We start from the raw sequence: 23137 nt of genomic DNA, 5'->3' as shown, positions 1-23137 counted from the left end.
CACTATTAACCATTTCCTCTTCTTGCCCCAGCCACCTCGTCTCCTGCCTGCGCCAGGCCCACAGATGTGAATTCAGTTAAACCAGTGGGGGAGGGATCTTTGGGAACCTATGAGTTTTTCATCCTCAGCATCTTTTTTCGATAATGTGTGTTCCCCATCTCATTTGTGAAACTTTTCTTTCCCTGGGCTTTGAGGACATTCATCGCCAGGCTTCAGTTGGCACCATCTGATGTGTTTGATCATTGCTTTCTGTGTCATCTTCCAAATTTTCAGTGCTCCTTAAATACCCCAGATGCTTTTAAGCCATTTTGGGACTGAACCTCGATCCGTTGAGGTGACTGCTCAGGGTTGATAGCTGTGTGCCCCGACAGTGATGGCTGCAGGAGACTGGGGCCTTGTCTGGGTCCCAGCCACATTGGTGGGACCTTCACCGACACATTGGGCCAGCTTCTAGTTGGGGGAAAAAAGGGACATTTGTGCTTCAGCGAAGTGGTGTGACATGTGCATGCTGAAGTTCCTGTTTCTTAGTTTTGAAGAACAACCCGTTTACTCATTTATTGCTCTTTCTCCTTCCTTATAAGCCTTTGTTTTGCACTTCTGGTGGCCAAATAGAAGAGGACTTCCCCCTGCAATTCGCCGTATTCCAGCTCAGAGACAGAGAATTTATTTTTTTAAGGATCAAAGGACCTTTGTCAGGCCCCCTTCAGCTAACTCCAAGATGTGCCATCCACCCCGTTTGTGCTGGTGGGGATTTACCAGCATGAGTGGGAGCTACAGCACAGCTGGAGCCAGGCTGTTTTCCTCAAGTGCTGGAGAAGGTGATGCAGGAGCCAGCAGGAGCTGTGTTGGCCTGCCAGGGTGCAGGCAGGGTGCGGGCAGGGCACAAAGCCTGCCCAAAGCCCAGGGGCTGCTGCGCGGCCGGGGCCAAGTTCCTCCGTGATGCCGGCACCTGGGGCACGTGCTGGGCTGGAGCACGGCACCGCTGCTCACCTCGCTTTCCCCCACAGCGGCTTCCTATCAGCGAAATCAATCTTTTCTTTTATTCTTGTCATCCTTTTTAATTTTTTTTTTGTCAAAAAGGGGAAAAAAACCCCTGTTCTCTCTCTTATGGTGGATCAAGCTTTCCATCAGCATGCTGCTGGAGACCTCCCGGCTTGCCCTCCCCTGTGGTTTCTGCTGCTCGCTCTGCAAGCTCCCCTGGTGCTTCCTGGCCACACACGGCCTCATCCTGCTCCCCAAGCAGCCTGGAAAGCCTTCGGTATCAGTGGATACCTGGGGAGCAAGTGGGGAGTATTTGGGCACGTGTTTCCAAAGGAACCTGGGGATCTAAAAACATTGCCGTATGGTCTGCATTCAGCCACCGCTGGTTTCTAGTGGTCGCGGCAGCGTCCCCGCCCCGGGTACCGGCTTACGCTTCATTTCGAGCGTGTGTTGGAAAGTTTGAGCAATTCATGCTACGATTTTAATCAGAGCCCTCCGCTGCTGCACGGGGCGGGAAGGATGAGCCAGTTTTTCCTGCCGATCCCTGGCTCGGTGAGTCGTGATCTCCGTGGCGATACCGGTCACATCTTCCGCCCTTAGAAAACCAAAACATGTTGTGAGTGCCGAACAAGCCTCCCCACACCCAGCCTGGGTGCCTGGTGTCACCATCTGGGGACAAAAAGCCTCAAGGTGGAAAAGCCTCCTTGCTGTGAGCTTCCGTGTTTTCTGGAATTCATTTTAGTTTAGTTTTTTTTTTTTTTTTTTTTTTTTTTTAAAATGAGAATGCAGGAAATTGTGAACAAGGCCAGGTGGCATGAAAAGGTGACAAGGAGGTGACAAGGAGGTGACAGCCCCCCAGGCTTGCACTGTGGCCCAAGCAGGACCAGAAGCTCACAAGGAAGGAGTGATGCTGCACTAACAGGAGGAAACTGGAAAAGAGGAGCCAGGACAGCCTGGATTGAGCCACCAACCCAGGGTGAGCCCTGCCTGCCCTGGCTCAGAGCAACCTCCTCGGCCATCGCGAAGGAGGGGTGGCTCCCCCAGCCCGCTCGCCTGCTGGGGCTGTGTCTGAAAGTGAGAGGTGAGCAAGCCCCAGCCCCGCAGCTCGTTTCTGAAAGCCCGGAAAATAATGAAATCATTATGAGAATTGCATCCTTCACCCCGATTATTAATTTTCCCCTGACGCTTTACAAAATTGCGGGGCACCGAGACTGTGTTCGAGAGAAGCGGAGGAGCCAGCCACGGCTTGCTTTCACCTTTGGTTATTTCCTATGCGAGTATTAGTCAGCAAAGCGAGCGGGGAACATCACCGGCGGAGAAATTGAAGAAGTCTGCTGCAAAGGTCATAACAGCACCTTGGCCCCAGGCACCTGCCCCTGCTCTCTGTGAGAAACACGTGTAAGGAGGCAAAACTTGTCCTTCTCCTTCTCCATTTCCTCCTTCTCCATCTCCTACTTTTTCTTCTCTTTTTCCGTCTTCTTCCTTCTCCTACTCCTACTCCTCCTTTCTCCTTCTCCTTCTCCTTCTCCTTCTCCTTCTCCTTCTCCTTCTCCTTCTCCTCCTCCTTCTCCTTCTCCATCACTTCCTTCTCCTTCTCCCTCTGCTCCCTTCCCTTCCCTTCCCGGTGGGAGCACCCTGCCAAACGACACTCAGGGTGCCCCATGGCTGTTCAGACCCTGCCCAGCTGCCCAGTGCCACACGGCCATGGGCACCCAGCACCCATGGGTGCTCAGGAGCCCAAGACAGCTCTTTTACTCCTGGGCCAGGCTTGGAGCCAAGGACATGTCCCCTGTGGTCCCCGCCCGCTCCATCCCTGGGAGCTTTCCCCAAAAAAGGGTGCAGGTTGAGCGATGCCTGTCCCCGCTGCTGGGTGTCTGGGTGCCTGCGTGGGAGCGCGCTGGGAGCGTGCCGGGAGGCGAAGGGGCCAGGCTCAGCTCAGCTGATCCCTGCCTCTGCGGGGAGGAAGCCGGGGGCGGGAGGCAGCCCGGGTTTCCCTCTGGGGCACAGACGGGCACGTTTCATTTCCACCCCAGCCCCTGCCGCACACGCCGGAGAACAAGCTGCCACTGCGGGGAAGGAAGCACGGAGAGAGCCGGGGGCGGCACAGCACAGCACGGCACGGCACGACACAGCACGCCTGCCCGGGCAGAGGATTGACCACCTCGCCATGGCTCCGGATGCCTCGAAGACGATGTGGGGCCGTATGGAGGTGGCCCTGACCGGCCTCTACGCCGTCCTGCTCTGCTGCGGCCCCATGCTGGCTGGCTGCCGCCGGGGTAGGTACTGGAGCGTGGCACGCTCACCGGCACAGCCCATGTCGTTCGCAGCCGGTGGAAAATGTCGTAGGGCTGGGAGCTTTGTAGTTAAAAATAGCTCTGGCACCAAGAAGGCAAAAAACCCAAAGCTGTTGGGTACGCGCTGCTGAAGCAAGGGAAATGGGGATGCTTGGTGTAAAAATGGGTTAAAGGATGGAGAAAAGAGATAGGTCCCATATCTGTGGTGCCGGCACCCCATTGTGGGCACACTGTCCGTGGTCACGGTTTGGTGTTGAGCCTCTGGGTTTGCCAGCGCCTTGCGGGGTCTGGGGTTTTCTGCTCTGGCTCTCATGGCTTTGGGCTGTGCCCTTGGGGTGCACCTTCTGGTTTGGGCTTGACCCTGAGGCAGATGGGGTCCTGCATGCAGTTTTGCTCAGGGTGAAATTTGGGGGAGAATGGGAGGCGGAGGCGAAGGGGTGAGTCCGAGCAGGGTGCAGACTTCACTGAGAGCTCCGGTGAAGCCGTGTTCCCTCTTCCTCACAGCCCAGCTCTTTCTTTGGTGGCTTTGGGTGCTTTCTGCCCCAAGGGTGGGCACAGGGCTGGGCATCTCTTGGAGCAGATGTTACCTCTGGTGCTGGGAAGATGCAGGGAAACATGTAAGCCCAACCTCTGCTTTCGGAAATCCTCCGAGAGCTTCATTCATTGCTGGCAGTGGCACTGGGTAGGAAGCAAAGCTGCGAGCCTGCCGAATATTTGCTGTTAATCACAAGAAACCCAGAACACTGCAAAAATTACATCTCTTGGCGTGGGCACTGCCGCAGACAGTGCTGCCTGTGGGAACCAGGGCATTTCTCTCTCTCCCTCCTCCTGTTGTGTCCTCATCCCTCATTTCTCAGCCCGGTTTTCCATCTGATACTGTATCTATCCAAGGAATTGTCCCAGTTCCCTTTCTGGTTGGTGATGATGAGGGCACGGTGCTGTGGCCTCAGGCCAGTGCTGGGGGGGAGTCATGGACTTTTCTAACTCTGCCTGCAAGCCCTGAGGCTGCTGTCAGCAGCGATTTCTGAAAAGGAAAGATAAATTTCATAACGGCAGGAATTTTTCAAAGCATTGATGGTTTGAATTTCTTGGTCAGATAATGCTTATGAAAAATACTTCTTCCTGCTTTTTATTACTCTGAGCAAAAGTTAATGCGGCAGCTGCTGGATGGGGCTGGCTGAGCCGAGATGTGAGCGTGGTCTTTGTTTGCAGCATCCCCGCTGCCCGGGGGGGATGAACCCACTGGGATCATGGGCAGGGAAATGTGGTGAAGCAGCACGGCTGGTGTTAAGGGCCGGGGGGGGGCTGCGGCCATGGCTGATCGCCCTCTGTGTTGGGATTAACCTGGCAAGCCTGCCCAGGACCCCCCAGGGGGATGCCTGGCTGCCCACGTACATGCGGGGAGGGGACAGGCGGCTGGAAAGGGATGGCATTGTGAGCTCCAGGTCGCTCTGCCCTGTCAGATGGTCTCAGGCTGGAGATGGCAAATACCGTGCCCTGGGCAGCCCCTGCCCACTCTGTGCTCCCAGCATGGAGCAGCGGGCAGATCCAGAGTACCCCAGCGTGAGATGCGCTGCACCGTGGGGTCTTGCCCCTGCCTGGGACCTGGTCGCTCTGCTCGCTTTCAGAGGCAACATCAGCTGGAGGAAGGGTAACTCAGACATTAAAATACAACATAGATTTAATAATCATCCCCCCAAATCTGTTTTCCCCAGTACAGGTGTTTTGGGCTAATTTTAGGTAGCCCAGAGACCAGTTTGCTCTGCTGAAACCACTTCACAGTACAGTTACTGCGCTCTGGCCGGCAGGCACGCACTTGGGAGGGGAGAGACAAGGGCTGATGTACCTCCCTGTGATCCGGGGTGATGCTGTGGACTGGCCAAGCACCAGGCTGCCTGTATCGCTGGCACGTGAGCCTGGTGCTGGCCGTGACACGAGGCTGGGCTCATAAGCACTCGCCAGGAGGTTTTTGTAAATCCCCGTAGAGGCCTTCAGGATCTGAGAGTGAAACTGCTGAGGAACTCGTGGAGCCTCTGGGTTTAGGACGTAGGAGCCCATCACCCCTCCATGAGATGGGGCGCTTAGTGCGGAGCACGGCGGGCTCTCACCCTCTTTGCATCCCTGGTTCCTGCACGGGGGGATGCAGCTCTTTCTGAGACCTCTGCCCACTGTAACCATGTCTGTTCCTTGTTTCCTCTCTCCCAAACAGTGACCTTCTTCCCAGCTGTATTAACTCTCCCTGCAGGTGGCTCAGCCACCTTCTTCTGCAACATCTCCGTGGAGAACGACTCCGGTTCGGAGTACAGCCTCAATTGGTACAAGGAGACCAACCACAGCCAAGCCCAAAAAATTGCTGAGATCAGCCGGAACAATCCCCAGACGAAGACGGAGAAGTACCTGCTCACCAATCACACTCCTGCCTTCAAGATTGAGATCCTGAACCTTCACCAGAATGACTCGGGCTCCTACTACTGTGGGCTGATCACCTTCTTTGAACCTGATAAAGTGATGGAGAGCAACCGGTCCCACCTGGTTGTCACAGGTCAGCCTTGGGGCTGAGCTGATGGGGACAGGTTGTTGATGTCCTGTGCTGTTATGGCCCTAAGGCACACTGCAGCCCCAAGGGCACAAGGCAGGTCCTACCCTGCTGGGGGAGATCGTGGTGTGGGTCAGGACAGCACAGCTCTGCCCTTTCCCCTCTCCTTTGCATGCCTTGTTGATACCCAGGGACACAGGCTGTCCTGCATCTGCACTGTGGCTGGATCTGGCCCTGAGGCAGGAGGTCTCCATCCTGCTGGGGCTGTGTCCCCAGCGATGCTGTGGGGAGGAGTGAGTCCTTACCCATGGATGGAGGCAGGAGACCAGCGCAGGGAGCTGCCTGCACCCCTGAACATCTCTTTTATTTGGGGACAAGGCTTGTGTTTGGGGTAATGACCAGGGCTCAGACCCCTTGAACAGCCGGTGTTGGTGTAGATACTCTTCTTACAAAACCATGCCCTGAGAGGATCTTGTAGCCCCATGGTGTGGGAGACTGAGATCTCACAGGAAGATATGCCATGCACTTGCCTAGCAGCATGGAGGTTTTGGGGGGCTGAAGATGGCCTTTTATAAAAAGGAAAAACACTGTAAAAGTTGCTGTCTTTCACAACATCTCCTCCCAACATGAGCTGAAGCTGTGCTGTCTCCAGGATGCAGAAACAGCTGGGAGGCTTGGGAAAGCCATGCCCTCCATGGGGCTCTGCCAGGCATGCGGTCATGCCACAGGACTGCAGTGCCCTGGCCCCTTGAACCCCAGCTCTCAGCAGTGTGGGATCATCCTCACCACCTGCAATGGGAAGGAATGGGATATGGCCAAAACTTTCACCACGTCAGCCCAAATTCAGGGGCCCTGGAAGGATGGTGGGGCTGTGGCAGCCCTTTCTGGGGATAGACCCTGTGTTCCCCCGTTGACTTTGTCGGGGACTAGAGAGGCCATTTTACACTCCTGACCAGCTGTTTTGTTCCCCCTTTTTTTGGATGGCTATTACAGCAGCCCCTGAGAAGACAAATGCCACCGAAGAGCCCGAGATGGAGGAAGGCAATTCCCCGGACCACATCAAGGCTGTGCTCCTGGGCATCCTGCTACTGGCTGGGGTGGTTATCCTGCTGATCTTTGGCTACCTCACCATCACGTACAGGAGAGGAGGTATGATCACTCATGGGGGCTGTGCTACACCAAGGGGCTGGGGTCTGCCAGGGGACCTGACGTGGTGATGCTTACCCAACAAACCCAGCTTGAATCCAGGGGCAGCCGGATGCCTGCAGCTCCCTGGGGTACACGGGCAGGTTCAATGCGCTAAACTCAGCTGTGACACGCCCCCATGGGACAGGTATCTCCATGCCTAGGGGAGAAGAGTGCTTTGGGCCATGCTCACCCTTCATGGAGCCCCCAGGCCATGTGCTGTGGCTCTGAAACACTGGTTAGCATGGTGTTTTAATGCTGCATGCGAGTCCCTCCCATGCACCTTGCCCAGGCACCTTCAGGGCATCTTGTTGTCTCCTTGCCATAGCACTGGGCATCACCTCGGCCATGCCACGGTCAGCCAGGGGGGCTCTCCGAGAGGGGACTCCAGAGGAATTGTACCCCACTAAGCCCAATTAAACCCTAGACCATGGGCTGGTATCTCACTTGTGCTTGTAATGATCAGGGGGTTAGACCCTGAGTGGAGAAGGAGGAAGCATGGTGCAATGGTTGTGGTGTCCAGCAGTCGCCTCGGATGTGGGTGCTGGATCAGCCCCAGATGCTCATGCTGTCTTGCGCACAAGCATCTTCTAAACAAATGTGTTACTTTGCAGATGTGCAGAAACCACCAAGTGAAAACGCACCAGCGGTGAGTTTTCTGTCTCTTGATGCCCTGCCATGCTGCAGGGGAGCGTTGCGCCATCGCTGGGGTGCGGAGGGTGCAGGGCCTCCCTTTATCAGCCCTTCACAGGCTTCTCGCTTCGCCTATCTTCTCTGATGCTGCAAGATCTTTTCTGCACAGCTACAACTGCTTTTTTGCACCTGCAGCACAGCCCCATCACAATCAAAAAACTGCCTGAGATAGGGTGGGACCTCTGTAGTCCAACGCTTTGCTCAAAGCGGGGTTATCTTTAACAGTGGATTGTGTTGCTGTAGAAAATGGGACAAAATGTTCCCCCTCCCACCCAAATATGTTAAGCTAAAATTTCTTTTGCTGCAGCTAGTCCCTGTTTCTGCTCTTCCCTTTGCTGGGCACTGCCGGGGAGAGTCTGGCTCCATCTTCTCTCCAACCCCAATAGGTAGCTGAAGGCAACGAGTAGGTCCCCCCTTGCTCTCCCCTCTCTGAGATGAGCAAACTCAGTCCCAGGCTCTCCTTGTGCACCCTGTGCCAGCTTGGAGACCGATGGAGAGGTGGGAAAAGGGCTCCTGGCATGACCCTGTCTTCAATGGCCGGGCAAGCGGGAAGCTCCACCTGCCTGAGAGGCAGAGAACCGAGACCCACATGGCCTTGGCGGTGACTCCAAGGCTCATGGTCTGGTTTCTCTGGGCAAATGCTATCTCAGGTCTATGCGTCTTTCTGTTTTGTATTGCTCTCACCCTCCTGGGACGCTTCAGAGCTGGTTTTGGCACTTGCTGTAAAAAGGGGGCTTGTTCTGGGGCTGGCAGGTACCTCTGGATGATAAATTGCCCTGACGGGTTTTCCTTGTAGAAGGAAGGGAAGCCCCCCATGGTGTCTGTGTCCACTGTGGACTATGGTGTGCTGGAGTTTCAGCGGGACCAGTGCACCCAGATGCCCTCTGAGACCCGGCCAGTCGAACAGACGGAATACGCCACCATCATCTTCCCAGAGGAGAAACCCATCACACCGGAGCGGGCAAAGAAACACCAGGATGAGAGAACTCGGCAGCTGCAGTTACAGCCCTGCTGAGGGCTGGGGTCCCTCCTGGCTGGGGGGTGTGGGCAGGGACAAGCTGCCCCGGCCCCTTGCTCCCACCACAGTTTGCTGTCGGGAAAGATCCAGCGTGCAAGGACCGGAGCAACAGAGGTGCCACTGCTGGAGTTGATATTGGACAGTCCTGGCCATGGTGGGATCATGGCTGTGGGGTGGGTACCACAGGATGAGGAATGTCCCTGCTGGGCTCCACGTGCCGCCTTTTTGCTCAGGGCAGGGAGAATGGGCTGGGGCAGAGCAGCGATGCCAACAGGTCTGTCCCAAAGGGGGTTTTACATTGTGTCTTAGTTTTCTACCTCCACCCAGGGCCCTCTGGAGCAGCCACGCTGCTTCCCTCGCCTGGGTCTGACTCAACTAGCAAAGCACGACTGTGGGATGAAACTCCGGAGGCCAGAGCTGGAGTGGATCCTGGGAGATGCCGCTCACAGGAGGCTGGGGCTGAGGGCAGAGACTGCCTTGTGTACTGCTATTTAAAGAAACCCCTGGGAAGTGGGCGGCTGGTTTTCCTCCTGTCTCCAGGCATTTTCCTCCTCTGCAAGAAGGGAAATCTATCCCCGTGCCCATCCCTCCACAGGTGGGAGACGGATCCACCCCTGTGGGGTGAATAAAGGATTTCACGTCCGGGGAGTTTGTTGACTCGTGATGGCAAATGCGTGGGCAGGCAAATAACGGCTCTTGGCAGCACGCAGGCGAGAGCCGGGAGGTGGCAGCGTCTGTTGTGGTTCCTGGGCCTCTCTGTGTGATACGCAAGCCGCTCTTCCACAAAGCTGCTCTTAATAATTTAGAGAAGCCACCGCTCTTTTTGCTCTCGCCCGTCTGAGCCGGTCACCCAGGTGCAGCTGCAAACCAAGCACCCCCTTACCAGGCTTGTCTCGGACCGCTCGCCCAACTTGTTGGGGATGAGCATCATTGCCGTGCTGGTGGCCTGGGTGCCATGAGCCGGGGCAAAGGTCACAGCATGGTGCTAAGTGCAGCTTTCTGGCTCCAAACTTCCATTTTCCCTCTTGAAAGCAATGCCGGGGCCGTGCTGCCTGACAGAAACCAGAACGGGAAGTAGTGACAGCTGCTTGAGAGGGGAGAAACCTCAGTAAGGAGAGGCTTTGGAGGCAGCAGAGACCTGCCAGGAGACCATGAAACCCAGCGGAAACAGAGAAGAGTCACTTGCATCTCGCACCTCGGTGTCACTCTCAGTAGGTTTCTTTTTCTCTTACCCCTAGTGAAACCAGGACAGCCCTGCAGGAGCCAGCCTGGAAGCAGGGTGAATGGTGAGACACGCCAGGCACCGCAGTTTATCCCCTGTGGGGGCTGGAAAGTCCCTGAGAAACCTCCACAGGGGAATAGGTGGGATGAACATTTGTCTGGTGGGATGGCTTTCACCTTTTCTCAGGGCAGGAGAGCGGATGTGGTGGTCCCCATCGGTTCCTGGCTCCCAGAAGCCACCGTGGGCAGAGCTGTAACTCCCACAACATTCACTCATGCCAACGCATGGCTCAACCCATTGGAGCTTTTTGCAAGCAGCAGCCCTGCTCCTTGCCCCAGTGGCTCCGGCAGAGACCTGCTGTGGCCAGCCGGGCTCAGCTCGCCCGGAAAGCCGAGGCAGGAGGCAGCCGCAGCGGGCGAGAAGCGGGAGCTCAGTCAGCAGTTTTGTTTTTGGCTTTCCCGTCAGACACGATGCCGGCAAGAGGGTGGGCCCTGCTTCATATTTTCCATCCTGCCTCTTGGGCAGCGGAGGTGCCGGGTCTTCATCCCTTCCTGCATCCCCTGGTTGATGCAGGTTGATCCCCCCTCCCCCAAGAGCAGTCAGGGATGGGTCCCTTCCCCTCTTGACCAATGGTGGTTTGCAGCTGGCCAGAGGCTCCAAGCTGACCAGTGGGACTGGAGGTGAAGCAAAAGCATCTCCCGCTGCCATTGGGGATGGGAGAGCACCCAGCCCGTGGCAGTGTCTGTGCCCCTCCAGCTCCCCAGCAGCCTGGCTGTGATCCTTCCCCTTGAAGGTAGCAAGGCTGGGGCCCGGGGACATGTAGGGTGAGTCGTGGGGATGCTTCCAGGCACTGTGTCCCATCCCTGTTTGGAGAGATGGGAGCCCGGTGCCAGCAGAGACCAGAGCTATGCTCCCCCTGTCTGTGCCAGCCAGAGCAGGAGCAGGGCTGGGATGAGCTCTGGGTGGGATGCAGGTTTCAAGCTCCCAACTGAGCGTCCCCAAAACAAGCAGTGCCCTGAGATGGGTTTCATCCCCCACGTCCCAGCATCTTGCTTGGGGATGAGGAGCCAAGCACCTTCATGTGCAGGAGCTACTCTTGTCTTTCCATGCAAGCCAGGAGAGCAGCTGCTGAGCGTTTTGACTCTCCCTCCAGCATGGTGATTGTAGTTCAGTCTTCCTGGAGTCACTGCGTGGGATCTGTAGGAAGTTATCTTACCTCTTGTCCTGAGAAGCCCCCAGTTCTGGCTTTCCCAGTTCCACCATCCCACATCCCACCTTGCCCTACCCCTCCCTCCATATCACAGCCGTCCTGCTTTTGCCCACCACTGCACCCATACCAGCTGCCTGCCCGCTATTTGGGCCAACTGGCACATTTATGCCCCTTTTCTCCGCTCCAAATTAAGCAGGGACCCAAGCAAACTCATTTCCACCTATGATGCTAAGGTTTGCGTCAGGTTTTCTGTGGAAGGCTGAGCTGACACCCTCAAGTCCTTTGGCTTTCCCTGCCTGCACCAAGAAGGGACTGGGCTGCAATGGGCCCGGTACGGTTTTGGGGTACATCCTTTCTGCTGCAGCTGCTTTGTTGGCTCTGGAGGGGCATGGGTGGCACAGTTTCAGTGGTCTTTGGTTTAGGCTGTGGAGAGGAGGTTTGCTGTAGGGTGGTTAGGCGGACCCCACCACCTGGCTCTGGTTTTTAACCTCGCTCCCTGCGGTGTCGCAGCTGCTGGGGCTAACCCCTATGCCTCAAAGCCACTGGCCACTGACAGAATAAGAGCAGGGTCCCAGTTTGGTCCTCAGCATCCCATTTTGGGAAAATGAGGCTTATAGCAGTGCAAGCAGGAGAAGAACAAGATCCTATAAAATTACATAGCACCTGGACCTGACCCTTCCATGCTCTCAGCATGTGCCATCTCCGGGAATGGCTTCTGCAAGGGCAAGAGGGGACAGGGTGTAGGTTTGTGTCTGCCCACCTCTTTCCTACCGGCATCGTGATGTGAGTGATGGAGGATGTTTCTGACAGCCCCTTACCCCGTGCTTTGTGCTCACAAGCGCCCAGCAGCCAAGCTGGGGAGGTTCCAGGTTTTTTTCCCCCCCTGTATTACCCCAGAGCAAGCACCCCCTGCCTGGCCGTGCACCCTTTTGTACAAGCACACACAAACGCTCATGCACACACAAACGTGCACACAGCTCCCCGCGCAAATTTGTGCGCACACCCCCAGATTTGCACAGCTACTGTGTGCCAAGTACATGCAGACACGCAGCCCCAGCCACCCCGTCCATTGCTGCAGCTCTCCCCATGCCAGGACCCGGCTGCAGCTGAGGGGGCGGCTGCAGGCGCTGAAGCTGCTGCATTTCCTCCACACTCTGGTCTGGTGGTTACAGCAACCGCTTCCGACCACGGCCACCCGGCGCTCCCCCGAGGAGTGGCTGCCACCACCGTCAGTGCCAAAAATGCTTTGTCATCTCCCTGGGACCCCACATCAGCTGAGACCTCCAGAGAGCTGAGCTCATCCCTGATCCCACGCTGGGGTCTTGCAGATGGGGAATGGCCAGATCCCACTGGGAGACCTCAGAGGGCTGGAACTGATCCCTGTCAGCATCTGCAGGAAGACGGATGTGTGCCTTCAGCCTACCCCTAAGCAATCAAAATCCTCTATAGGGGTGCTTGAGAGCCAGCCCCCTTACATACCCCAGGCCTTGATTAAAGGTGATTGGGAACAACATGTCAGCAAGTATCTCTTAAAGAAATCTGAGCCCAAAATTGAGGTCTTAAGAAAACTGTGCAGGCAGATGAAGATGGAGAAGAAGTCCTCTCCTACTGCTTGCAGGTCTTCAAGGAGAGCCATGCCATGGAGCAGCAACGCGCTATTCCTGCAAAATGGGACATTGCAGAAGCCAGGGGGAGAAGAGGTGGTCAGGTCATGTAGCAGTAAGGTCACTTACAAGTGAGCACTGTCCTGGTCACTGGGAGGTTTCAGAGCTTAGTTTTAGTTTGGGAGAGGTTGGGCTGGAGGTGCTGCAGCAGGGTGTGTGGGTTATTTGGCTTCTGGGTTAATGGGGTGATCTGTGGGTGGGACTGGTCTGTCGGGCACTGGGGTATGGGAGCAGTGCCATGGCCTTGGCTCGCTGGGAAAGCGTCTGTTGGTCCTGGAAGAGACAGGCTGGGTTGAGCTGGTGGGTGCTGTTGTTGGTGCTGGGAGGGATGGGCTGCTGGGCAGGTTGCCTGGACCTCTAACCATGGCCAGCTTGCAGAGCCCTGGTGTGTCCTGAGGAGTCCAGGCTCACAGCATCTCCTCCATCCTGTCCCACCAAGAACCTCTCCCTGCCTGTCACCAAGCCTGCTGTAGGCTTGCAGAACATGTGCGTTTCCTCCCACTGCCCTCATTTTGCTTTCTCTAGTTTTGTTTTGAGTTGGCTCCAGGGTTTCTCCTTCTCTCTCTTCTTTCCTTTGGTGGGATGTGCTGCTTGAGGAGGATGCCGACAGGCTGGATGCTGGTGCCCAGGGGCTTGGAGGGCCAGGCATGAGCTCTGGGCCTGCCTGTTCCACCGCCCCCAAGACTAAAACCACTGCCCACAGGATGGGGGCAGAGCCTTGTCAGAGGGGGTCGAGCTCTCTCCTTATGCCTGGAGGGATCATCGCAAGGCCCGCTAGATGAACAGGGAGCCCAAACCCATTTGGGGTGGTACCTGCTTGCATCTTCACAGCCACCTCCTCCCTTATTCTCTCCCCGTTGCTTGGCATCCCTCTCCATCCCAGAAGTGCAGGGTGATGGGGCAACATCCCCTCTCTGCAGTCCAGCTTGGGCATATCCCTATTTCCAGAGGATCCACTTTGCCTCAAATCCACCCTGGGACAGGAGTATTCTTCTACTTCAAGGGCTTGAGTATTAAGACAGTCCAGCCTGGAAGGGATCCTACAGCTGTTGCTTGTCGCTAGAGGTGGCGGGTTTCACTGTGATGAGGTGACAACCATTCACTGTCAACAGTGGCAAGGCTGGAGGGGGACAGGGGCGCAGAGAGCTGGTGTGGAACCATGTCCCAGGAGCATATGGATGCCCAATTCACCATCTGCTTCAAGGAAGGGGGAAAAAAGAGGATCCAGGAAATACTAGATGAGTCAGTCTACCTCCGTACCCAGAAAGCTGCTGGAACAAATTAGTAAGGCCACCAAGCGGTAAACACCGAGAGGGCAGTGCTGGGGCTGAGAACAGATTTAGCAGGAGCACGTTGTGTCAAACCAACCTCATTTTCCCTTCATTAAGGTGACGGGCTGGGTACTGCAGGGAAAGTGGGAGTGATGCTATCTTGGTGCTGCCTTACGTGATGTTCTCACAAGCAAATTAGGGGAATGGGAAATTCTGCCACTGTGAATGGATGGCTACTGAAGAAGCTATATCCCATGAGCAGTTACCAATAGCTTGTGACAGCAGACACATCAAACAGAGGTTTTCTGGGGAAGCATGGCTCAAATGAAGGCAATATGCTACTGAGGAAGGATGTAAGGGCCATCTGAGAGGTGGGTTAGAAATCAAATTCACCCTGATGACCTGGAAAAAAGAGCAGAAATGCCCTGAAAGAATGACTGATGGAAAAGAACTGGGTGTATTTAGTGCAGGAAAAGATGAAGGAAGTTTTCAGAGTGGGAAAAAAGCCCCGGTGTGAAGCAAGCAGTGAAAGACAGAGATGTGTTTAGGGTTATACGCTGTTGCTCAGATGGCAGTTCCATCCGTCTTGCAAGCCCTGCTGTGCCCACAGACACAGCATCCCTGCTGCTGAGGGGATGTCCTGCTCTGCCTGGGGACCGTGGTTGAATATCCCTTTGTGCTCTTCCTGGGGACTTCTGTCAGGATGGAGCCAGCTGGGTATGGAGTGACCCCAAAGGGAAAGGTTGGATGTCTCAGCAGGGATGGGAGGCACGTGGGCCAAGCAGGACAGTGTGGGCACTTTGTCCCTGGGCTGGAGGGGCAGGGGATGGGGAGGCTGACACACAGCGAGAGATGGAGAGGAGGAGAAAGAACTTTGGGAAACCTTCCTCTTCTTGCCTGGGCGGCTCACCCGGGGCTGGGAGCTGAAGTCAAAAATAATTTCAGGCTGTGTGAAAGCGGCAGGGGAATTACGGCCTGGGCTGCACCTTGTGTTTGCCTCCTTCATGCATCCCGTGGAGGAGCCACGACCAGCATGCCGAGATGGAAAGGATTGGCAAGGGTCTGTCCCCAGCAGGTCTGGCCAGCCCAGCGGGGTCATGCCAGGGCTGGAACAGGGATTGTCCTTGGTTCCTGCCGAGGCCAGGCTGCGGGAGGACCTGCAGGAGCACCTTTTGTTTCCAGGTGGGTGCCTGTAAGTGTCAAGGTACTCGGGCAGCGCCGGGAGGTGTATGTGAAGTGGAACAGGACGTCAAAGCAGTTTCGTCTCTGTGGGTGGTTCTGGGAAAGTCCCTTTAGTAAAAGCAAGTCAAAGGCTTTAATAGAGGGACCAGCACCGAGCTCCTTCTCAGAGATGACTGTGAGGGCTCGGTGCACCGTGAGTCGTGATTTGAGTTGTGTTGCCATGACGTAACAGGGGGCTGGTTTCCATCACAGCCGTGTTTTGGAGGCAGGGGCCCGTCCCCATGCCAGGGGTGCCGCTGGACCCCCGTTGAGCTGTGTGCCTGAGGGTTGGTGTTGTGGCCCCCCCGGGTGGGCACCATGGGGAGCAGTGTCTGCCCTGGTGGGGAGCATCCCTCTGCCCTGCAGCAGCAGCCTCGGGGAGGAAGGGCTGGGCTGAAACCACAGATCCCCCAGATGAAGTGATCGGTTTGTTTGGGTGAATATGAGAGTGCCAGGAGAGAGGGCTGCCTCCCCGGGGGGCTCCTCCTCCATCTCAAAATAGCTCAAGGTGTTCAACACAGGCATGGCTGCCTTTGAAGTAAAGGGGAGATATCAAAACCTTTAGGTTTTTCCTGCATTCAACCACCCCCAGGTAAATCTCAGCCCCTAACACAGGGGCCCCAGGGGATGGGCAGGTGGCACAGGACAGGTGGTCCCATCCTGGTCACCTGTTGGCTCCCCGTACCATGCTGTGGCATGAGGATGCCAGGCACTGCATGCTGCCAGCTTTCTGCACTAGGAGATTTGCTGCTCTGGAGACCTCTCTGGGGGGGGGTGCACGAACGGGTCTTCTACAGTGAACCTATAGAAGTGGGGTCCCTGTGCTCTGAGAAAGGAGTGGGAGGGGGGGCAGGGACATCTGCTGCTCCCTCTCTTTCTCCCCATGCACCAGACCGGAGCCAGGGATGTCCATCAGTCCCCATCTGTGAGCATTAGAAATGCTGATGGGAGAACACTTCCTACACTGTCCTGCTTGTAGGGCGCTGCCCAAGCCCAAACGGGACCCCATGTCCCCATGGCAGGGCTCTTGAATAGTGGGTGACTCAGGTCCTATCCACGGGTTAGGGCTTTGTTAGCTCTCTGTAAGGATCCTGAAGACCTTGGCTTGGATCCTCTGCTTCCAGGAAACCTCCTTTTCTTCTTTCTAGTTCTATTCCACATCGCAGCATCAAGGCGTAATTAAGGGTGGAAGGACCTCAAAGCAGGGAAGAACCTCAAAGCTGAAGGTGAGCTCTGCCCCAGGACCTTGTCACCTCCTTACGCGCTCACAGGAGGGGCAGTGCATGTTGTGAAGGTGCTGGAGGGCTCTCGGTATAAAATGACTCGCTGGCTTTTACCTTCCAGCAGCAAAGATCAGATGCTCCCTGCCAACCTGTGGTTACTGGGACTTATCTATATAATCTGCCTCTCTTTTGGGATCTGGAGGATGAGCCTGGTGTGCTGGTGCCTCTTAAGACCTCAGAGCCGCTGTCACCTACTGCCAGCAGCCACTGTGCCCCTCCTGCGAGGCCACAGGTGGCGTCACTTACGTCCTCAGCAATCCTGCTGCCCCAGGCGGCTTTTGGGGTGCCACGGGGACATAATTCATTTGACACCAATGTGAAGTATTTTAAGGCTGATTCCTAGATCCTTCTGCCCCCCCCCCCTTTTTTTTTTTTTTTTAAGCAAAGCTCTGTCCTACTGTGGGCTTTAATATCCCACAGTCTTTGCGTTAAACCCTCCCTGCTTCTGGAAGCCTGAGTGATGCTCCGGACACTTAACATGAGTAGCTGCCATCTTTCCATGGTGGCTTCATCCTCAGCAGCCACCTGGTACATTTTCCCCAAGGCCAGGCATTTTGGGGAGTTTTTTGCCTTCTCCGTGCACAAGAGGGTCCTCTGAAAGCTTCACTCTAGATAAGATTATTTTATTTCAAAGTCAAGCTGAGCTTGCTTCATCAAGCTCCAGATCTTTCCCTAACTCAATGCCAGTTATCACTTGGCATCTTATCTAACCTGCTCCCCACCCTGCATCGCTCTCCATGGGATGTCCTGGAGGCCCACGCACCCGGAGAGGGGTGAGCTGGGGGGCAGAGGGCTGCAGGCAGCCCCAGGCCCGCTGTTTATACCTTCCCTGGGTGCTCTCAGCTCAGAGCACACCTCACCTCTTTCGGTTTTACATGTGGTGCCATCCTCCCTGACTTTCCACTCTGCGGTTTCATGTCAGGCCTTTTTCTGCTCGAGTTGGCTGAAAGTTGTTAAAAACAGCCCATGCTTGGTGGCAGCTATCAAGAGAGATAAGGCTACCTGGGGCTTTATCAGCTGCTGAGTTCTGTGTTTTTGGTGGGTTTCACTTCTGTTATTCCTATGCTAGGCACAATCTCTGCTGCTACCATGGTAGTTATGGGGACGGGCAGCCTGGCAGGGCGTTTCGTTTCCAACATCTCTGCCTATGGACAGAACAGCATCATGAGAGCACGGCTTCAGCAAGGCCAGGGCTTCATGTGTGGGGCTTGGGGAAGCCTGCCTTGTCCTTGCTTTGGCGGACATTTCACCTGGCCAGGACCTGGTGCAACGTCAGCAGAGCCTGTTGGCACAGGGATCGGCATGGGGCGGTGCTGCTCACGTGGGAGCAAAGGTTCCCCTCTCCAAGCACAAAAACACTGTGCAAAGAGGAAAAGTTAGGGGAAAAGACAGTTGCACACATATATCGGCACTCAGAAGCTGCAAACTTGGTCACTGCCTCTTCCCCAGCCCCACGTGGGACCATGAGGACTTGGCAGGACATTTTTGCAGAGAAGATTGCAGATGTGCACTTGAAAGAACCATGGATGCTTCAGGAAGATGATACCCTGCAGGTGCATGTCCTCGAGCCTGGGTGGAAGGAATTTGTGCAGCGCCGTGCTCTTGGGAGGTAGGGGCTGCCAGCTCGGTCCCTGTCGGAGTGGGACCAGGGATGGTGGGCTGCCATGTGGACCTTCCCTTACTCAAAGTTTGCTTGTAGGAAACAGCTTTTGACACAAAAGGGGCAGTCTGGAGGTGGGTGAGGCTGGGAGGGGCTTTCCCATTTTGTTCCAAGCTTGGCAGGTTATTGCCAAACTGGAAAAAAATCACAATAATTGGAGGGGAGGGGAGTGCGGCAGCTCCACAGGGCCAAAGGGCAGCTGGCATTTGGCCAGTTTTTTTCCATGTTGGTGTCCAGATACGAAGAGCAGGGGTAGTTCTACCACACTAGAGCCAAATCTTCTGGGTTTGCACCCAGGGGCTGAGGAGAAGGAGAGCCGCTGTCTGCTGGGACATGGGGCAATGCCTGAGCAGTCCCTGCATCTGCATCAGGCTGCGGGGTGCAGGAGCGGAGAGAGGCTGTGGCCCTGCACAGCTGATGAGAGGCCCCATCCAACCATTTCCACCCCAGGCAGGACCCTGGGCATCGACCAGACACCCTGCCTGGGTGGTAGCAAGCGGAGACTTTGGCTGCCAGCCCCCCACAACAGATTGTGCAACACAAAGAGATACAGGCTGCACACCTTTTGACTCCTCAAGACATCTCCTCACCTGCCCTGCAGCCTCCACCCACACCTTCCTTCTATTTTTCTTCTTTTTTTTTTTGACTCCCCCATCCCTGGGTTTGACGTCAGCTTTCCGCTGAGCTGTGATGAGCTAGCACGGGTGAGGGGCTGGAGCCCCAGATAGACTTGGTATTTGTTGCTTCCCACCCCAAGGACCCCTGATCCAGGCAGTGGGGCTGGGATGGGCTAGGAAAGGGGACCAGGATGGTCCTGGCAGGCAGCCTGGCTCCTAAAATCTTTAATGCTGGGGCCAGCCCTGAGCTCACATCTGTATTGAACTCCCCAGACTGGCATCATGCTGTTACGGGGAGGACAGTTTGATGAAAAGCTCGCGTGAGTGAAGTTAAGCCATCAGCCTGGTTGCCCTGGTGATGGCCCGGGAAGCTGCCGGCTTAGCATGGGGTGACTGAGATGAGCTGGTCTCCTCCGTGCCCTGGCAGGTTTCGGTGCTCCCAGTGCTTTCAGGAGTGGTCTTCAGCCAAAGTGCACATCCTGTTCCACATGTGCCGGGGCCTGGGCCAGGGCACGGTACGGATGCGAACCTTTCGCCAGGCGTGCAGGCGGTGCCCCGACCCCCGGCTGGAGGAGGCCGAATTCAACCAGGAGACCGTGGAGAGGCTCCTGCACAACCTGGTGCTGAAGATCCTCCAGTATTTCTACCACCTGCCAGTCCAGCCCTCTGACCTCCTGGAAGTCGTGGTGGATGCGCCGGTGGCGGGGCCACACAACAGCACTCGCTGCGAGGGCTGCCAGCTCGGCATTTGCAGCAAGTCGAGGCCGGCCCCAGCGTCGGATGCCTGGAAGCCCTTGATGGCCAAGGCCCATCACACCCCGAAACACCAGGGCAGGAGGCCCCATGTAACCCCAACCCACCACCCCTCGCCCTCCAATTGCAACTTCCCCTGGAAATGCTGCTGCTGCATCATCATCCTTTTGCTCTGTGTTTTGGCAGTGCTCCTCTTCATCCTGCTTTATTTCACCAAGAAGTAGTGGGAGCTATGGCTCGCAAAGAAGAACAGGAGGGATGGCCTGGAGGGCTGATGGAGTGCTTCTAAAGTTGGGCGCCCAAGGTCAGCCCTCCCTTGTGGTGTGGCGAGGCTTCCCCGGATCCGAGGGGACAGGGACACACTGGGGTGCTTCAGCTGGGCAACTCATCCCACAGCCTCGGGGAGCCTGGGGGGTCTGATGGTTTCTTATGGGACATATTCAGCGTGAGGAAGACCCTCAGCTGCCCCATGTGACAGCTGGAGTGTACTTGCAAGAATAAAACAAGCCGTTTCTCCTCAGCCCAAGGATGCATTTGTGCTTTTTAATTTTTCCAAAGCTTTTTCTAGGTATGTGTGAGCAGCTCGGTGGGAAGCTGGGGGCTGCCTTTATCCACCAGCTGGGCTCAGCTTCCAGGGAGACACATCCCGATGCTCTCCTGCCTTTGGCCTTGGTGGAACTGGGCACCCAAAGCAACTGAGGGGCACCTAGGGCTGGAGGTTTGCAGCAAAGTCACGGGGATCCAGTGCCTGTGGAGGCTGGCACTGCCTCCTATGAGCTGTGTACAGCAGCATCTGCCCTTGCCCTGTGAACCCGTGGAAGTCCTTTGTGCCACCAGGGGCACAGGGTTTGCTTCGTCCCCTAGAAATATCTGGGTGCTGAGCTTTCGCAAGGGGACTCTTTATCAGCGAGTGTAGTGATAGGATGAAGGGTAATGGTTTTAAACTGAAAAATTTAGATTAGATACTAGGAAGAAATTCTTTACTGTGAGGGAGGTGATACACAGGTTGCCCAGAGAAGCTGTGGCTGCCCCATCCCTGGAGGTGTTCAAGGCCAGGCTGGATGGGGCTTGGAGCAACCTGGCCTAGTGGGAGGTGTCCCTGCCCATGGCAGGGGGTTGGAACTAGGTGATCTTTAAGGTCCCTTCCAAAGCCCCACCGTGGCTTTGAAAAACACCCTGGCAAACACAAACCCCTCCCACCTGGCTGGGCACCTTGCCGGGGGGGCAAAGGGTGCCCAAGGTTGGCAAACGTAAGAAGGCTGCGGCAGCAAGTCCCAAGTCTCTGCCCTGTTAGGTCAATCATAGGGGAATTGCACTTACTGGGCTACAGGGTCTGGGCAAAGGGGAGGATGCTGATTCCCACCTGCTGCTATGTCGCCCTGCAGGGCTCAGGGACCAGTGGGTATCATAAAGTGGGGAGTAAAACTGCTGTTCCCCTGCAGCCTGACACCCCTCAGCCTCCTACCTTCCCTGCAGGGGAGCTGCTAGGCTTCTGCAGGACTTACCCATGAAGACACCATGTCCTGTGCGCATGACTCGGGCGCACAAAACCAAGGTGAAAAAAAATCAAGGTGAGCGTGCAGTTGCCAGCCCACCACTGACCCCTGGATGGGTTTAGAAGCAACTCATGAGACATCACCCCTGTTGTGCCTGTGCCTTCCTCATCGTATTTTTCATTTTCATTACATACTACATCTCACAGAGAGGCTGGCCAGGGGCTCCTGGCCTGTGAATGACTTTTATTAACTCCATCAACTTCCCAGCTTGCACCGATTTGGTGGCACCAGGCACCTGACAGTGCTGGGATGCCAGCTGCTGGGGTGGGGGTTTCTAACACCCACCACCCCCTGAACTGAGTTGCATCACTCTCTCTTTGCTGTGTTCTCTGGGCTTCATACACTGCCTGGGTGGTCGAGGAGCAGAAACCAAACAGTGGGGGAGCTGCTGCTGCTCACCGCGAGTAGGAAGAGCTGAAGTGAACAACCCCCAGACTACTCTGGGTACTGAAATCATTTCTTGGTCTGTCTGGCAAACGAGGGCCAGACCCGCAGAGCCACCGAGGCAGCTGCATCCGTCCCCTCTTGACTCTGCAAATGCTTTGATGCTGAAGATGGAGATGGTAGAATGGATTTAACGACTGAATTAATGGAAGAAAGATGGGCTGAAGGAAACGCAATAACCAAACCCAGTGTCACTGGTGCAGCTTGCACAGCATTGGGCCCTGGCTGCGCAGTTTCTCAAGTGCTCTCCTCCTGGCTGGGTCCTGCTTGCACGGCTCACTGTGGGTTTGCTTTTTTCCCTGCTGTAAGGTTCTCCCCTATTTTCATATATAACATGCAGGCTATTGGTTAAAAAAATGAAAGTGAGAAGAAAACCCTCTGTGATCCAGGGGCCATGCAGATTTTGCTTCTTAAGCTCTCTGTCCTGCTCGTCCCACCAACTCTCCCCCTTCCCCAGCGCCTTCCCTCCTCCACAGCCTCTGCAAACCCTGGCCGTGGAGCCAGCAGATGGAGCTGCAAGATCTCTGGCACTGCACTGGGAAGCACTGGGACCAGTGACACACCAGCATTCCCCAGATGAGGGATGCCCATCCCTGTGCCCAGCTGTTTCCCTGTAGCGTGGTCCTCCCAAACCATAACCTACATGGTCCTGGTCTGTGGATGAACTGGCCTCTTGCTGTGATGTTCTACTCTCGGAGCACTGGAGATGCACATGATGCAAAGCGCAGGGCCTCAAAGCTCTCCTGGTCCCCAGCTCCACCTGAGGGACAGTGGTGCCACGGCAGCAGGGCTGGGGACCGTGTGGTGCCACCAGTGGGGACCTCCCCGGGTAGAAGAGCCAGCATGACCTGTCCCCCTTGGAACGAATATCAGTGATGTCCCGAGAGTTTTTGGCAGGGGAACCATGGCTGAGGGAGTTCTTGGGACCCAAAGGGTCTTGTGTCTGAATGTACCTGTCTTTCTGGAGGAGGTCTCTCCTTGCTTGGGGCGGCGGGGACTGAGTGGCTCTGCTGGGGAGGAGGAGGCTGATCCTGCAGCCGGGACCAACACCCTTCCCTCCTGCGCAGCTCTCCCCGTGCTGGGAGCAGCCCACCCTCTCGCCACCGGCGTTATGTCATGAAGCAGAGACGCGGCCAAGTTTCTTGCTGCCTTTGCCCGTAGCCCTCTTCTTTCCATGCTGAGGTTTTCCCAGCCCCAGTCATCATGTCTGGCTGTCTGCAGCCTCCTCAACCACCCAGCTGCTGAGGGGGAACTCCCTTGCCTCCTCCTGGGAAGCCAACTCTGGTGGAGACTGCATCCCTGCAGGGGTCCTTGTTTTCTTGCTTGGGTCTGTTATGCTCTTTTACAAGGGCAGAGCCATCCCTCACCCCCCCTGCAATGCCCTCTGCACACACCCCGCGCTCCCCCACCCACAGCCTTGCGTGCTTTTTCCCTGGTCCCCTCCCCTCTGCTGCCTGCCTGCCTGTCTCCTCGCACCGTGCATGCATGTCCCCTCCATTGTGCAGCCCCTTCATCCCCTCCCCATTACT

At 56.1% G+C, this 23137-nt stretch overlaps 2 protein-coding genes across 5 annotated transcripts; both read left to right on the top strand.

Moving 5' to 3' along the window:
- The first annotated feature begins 2177 nt into the window (after positions 1-2177).
- Positions 2178-9355, top strand: PDCD1 (programmed cell death 1). Of its 4 annotated transcripts, XM_054205181.1 has the most exons (6): positions 2178-2379; positions 3015-3257; positions 5485-5817; positions 6805-6960; positions 7611-7645; positions 8486-9355. In XM_054205181.1, the coding sequence occupies exons 2-6, from the start codon at positions 3149-3151 to the stop codon at positions 8702-8704; spliced, it is 852 nt and encodes a 283-aa protein (XP_054061156.1). In that variant the 5' UTR covers positions 2178-2379; positions 3015-3148; the 3' UTR covers positions 8705-9355. The 4 variants fall into 4 exon arrangements, with proteins under 4 accessions (XP_054061156.1, XP_054061152.1, XP_054061155.1 ...); XM_054205177.1 differs by lacking the exon at positions 2178-2379 and having other exon boundaries at positions 2641-3257; XM_054205180.1 differs by lacking the exon at positions 2178-2379 and having other exon boundaries at positions 3021-3257; positions 6808-6960.
- Positions 9356-18041: 8686 nt separating this feature from the next.
- Positions 18042-19832, top strand: LOC128911005 (receptor-transporting protein 3-like). Its single transcript, XM_054205189.1, has 2 exons — positions 18042-18187; positions 19283-19832. Exons 1-2 carry the CDS (start codon positions 18042-18044, stop codon positions 19830-19832), a joined length of 696 nt encoding a protein of 231 aa, XP_054061164.1.
- Positions 19833-23137: the final 3305 nt, after the last annotated feature.

This window comes from Rissa tridactyla, chromosome 6, assembly GCF_028500815.1.
Source record: "Rissa tridactyla isolate bRisTri1 chromosome 6, bRisTri1.patW.cur.20221130, whole genome shotgun sequence".
Taxonomy (NCBI): Eukaryota; Metazoa; Chordata; class Aves; order Charadriiformes; family Laridae; genus Rissa; species Rissa tridactyla.
The sequence above is the reverse complement of the archived record's forward strand: the minus strand, read 5'-3'. Positions and strand labels throughout refer to the sequence as shown.

Bases quoted from the DNA above. Each gene is read 5' to 3' on its own strand.
- PDCD1 (XM_054205181.1), top strand. From the start codon at position 3,149: ATGGCTCCGGATGCCTCGAAGACGATGTGGGGCCGTATGGAGGTGGCC. The intron at 3,258-5,484 runs GTAGGTACTGGA...TCTCCCAAACAG, and splicing joins GCTGGCTGGCTGCCGCCGGG to TGACCTTCTTCCCAGCTGTA. The intron at 6,961-7,610 runs GTATGATCACTC...GTTACTTTGCAG, and splicing joins CATCACGTACAGGAGAGGAG to ATGTGCAGAAACCACCAAGT.
- LOC128911005 (XM_054205189.1), top strand. From the start codon at position 18,042: ATGAGGACTTGGCAGGACATTTTTGCAGAGAAGATTGCAGATGTGCAC. The intron at 18,188-19,282 runs GTAGGGGCTGCC...GTGCCCTGGCAG, and splicing joins CAGCGCCGTGCTCTTGGGAG to GTTTCGGTGCTCCCAGTGCT.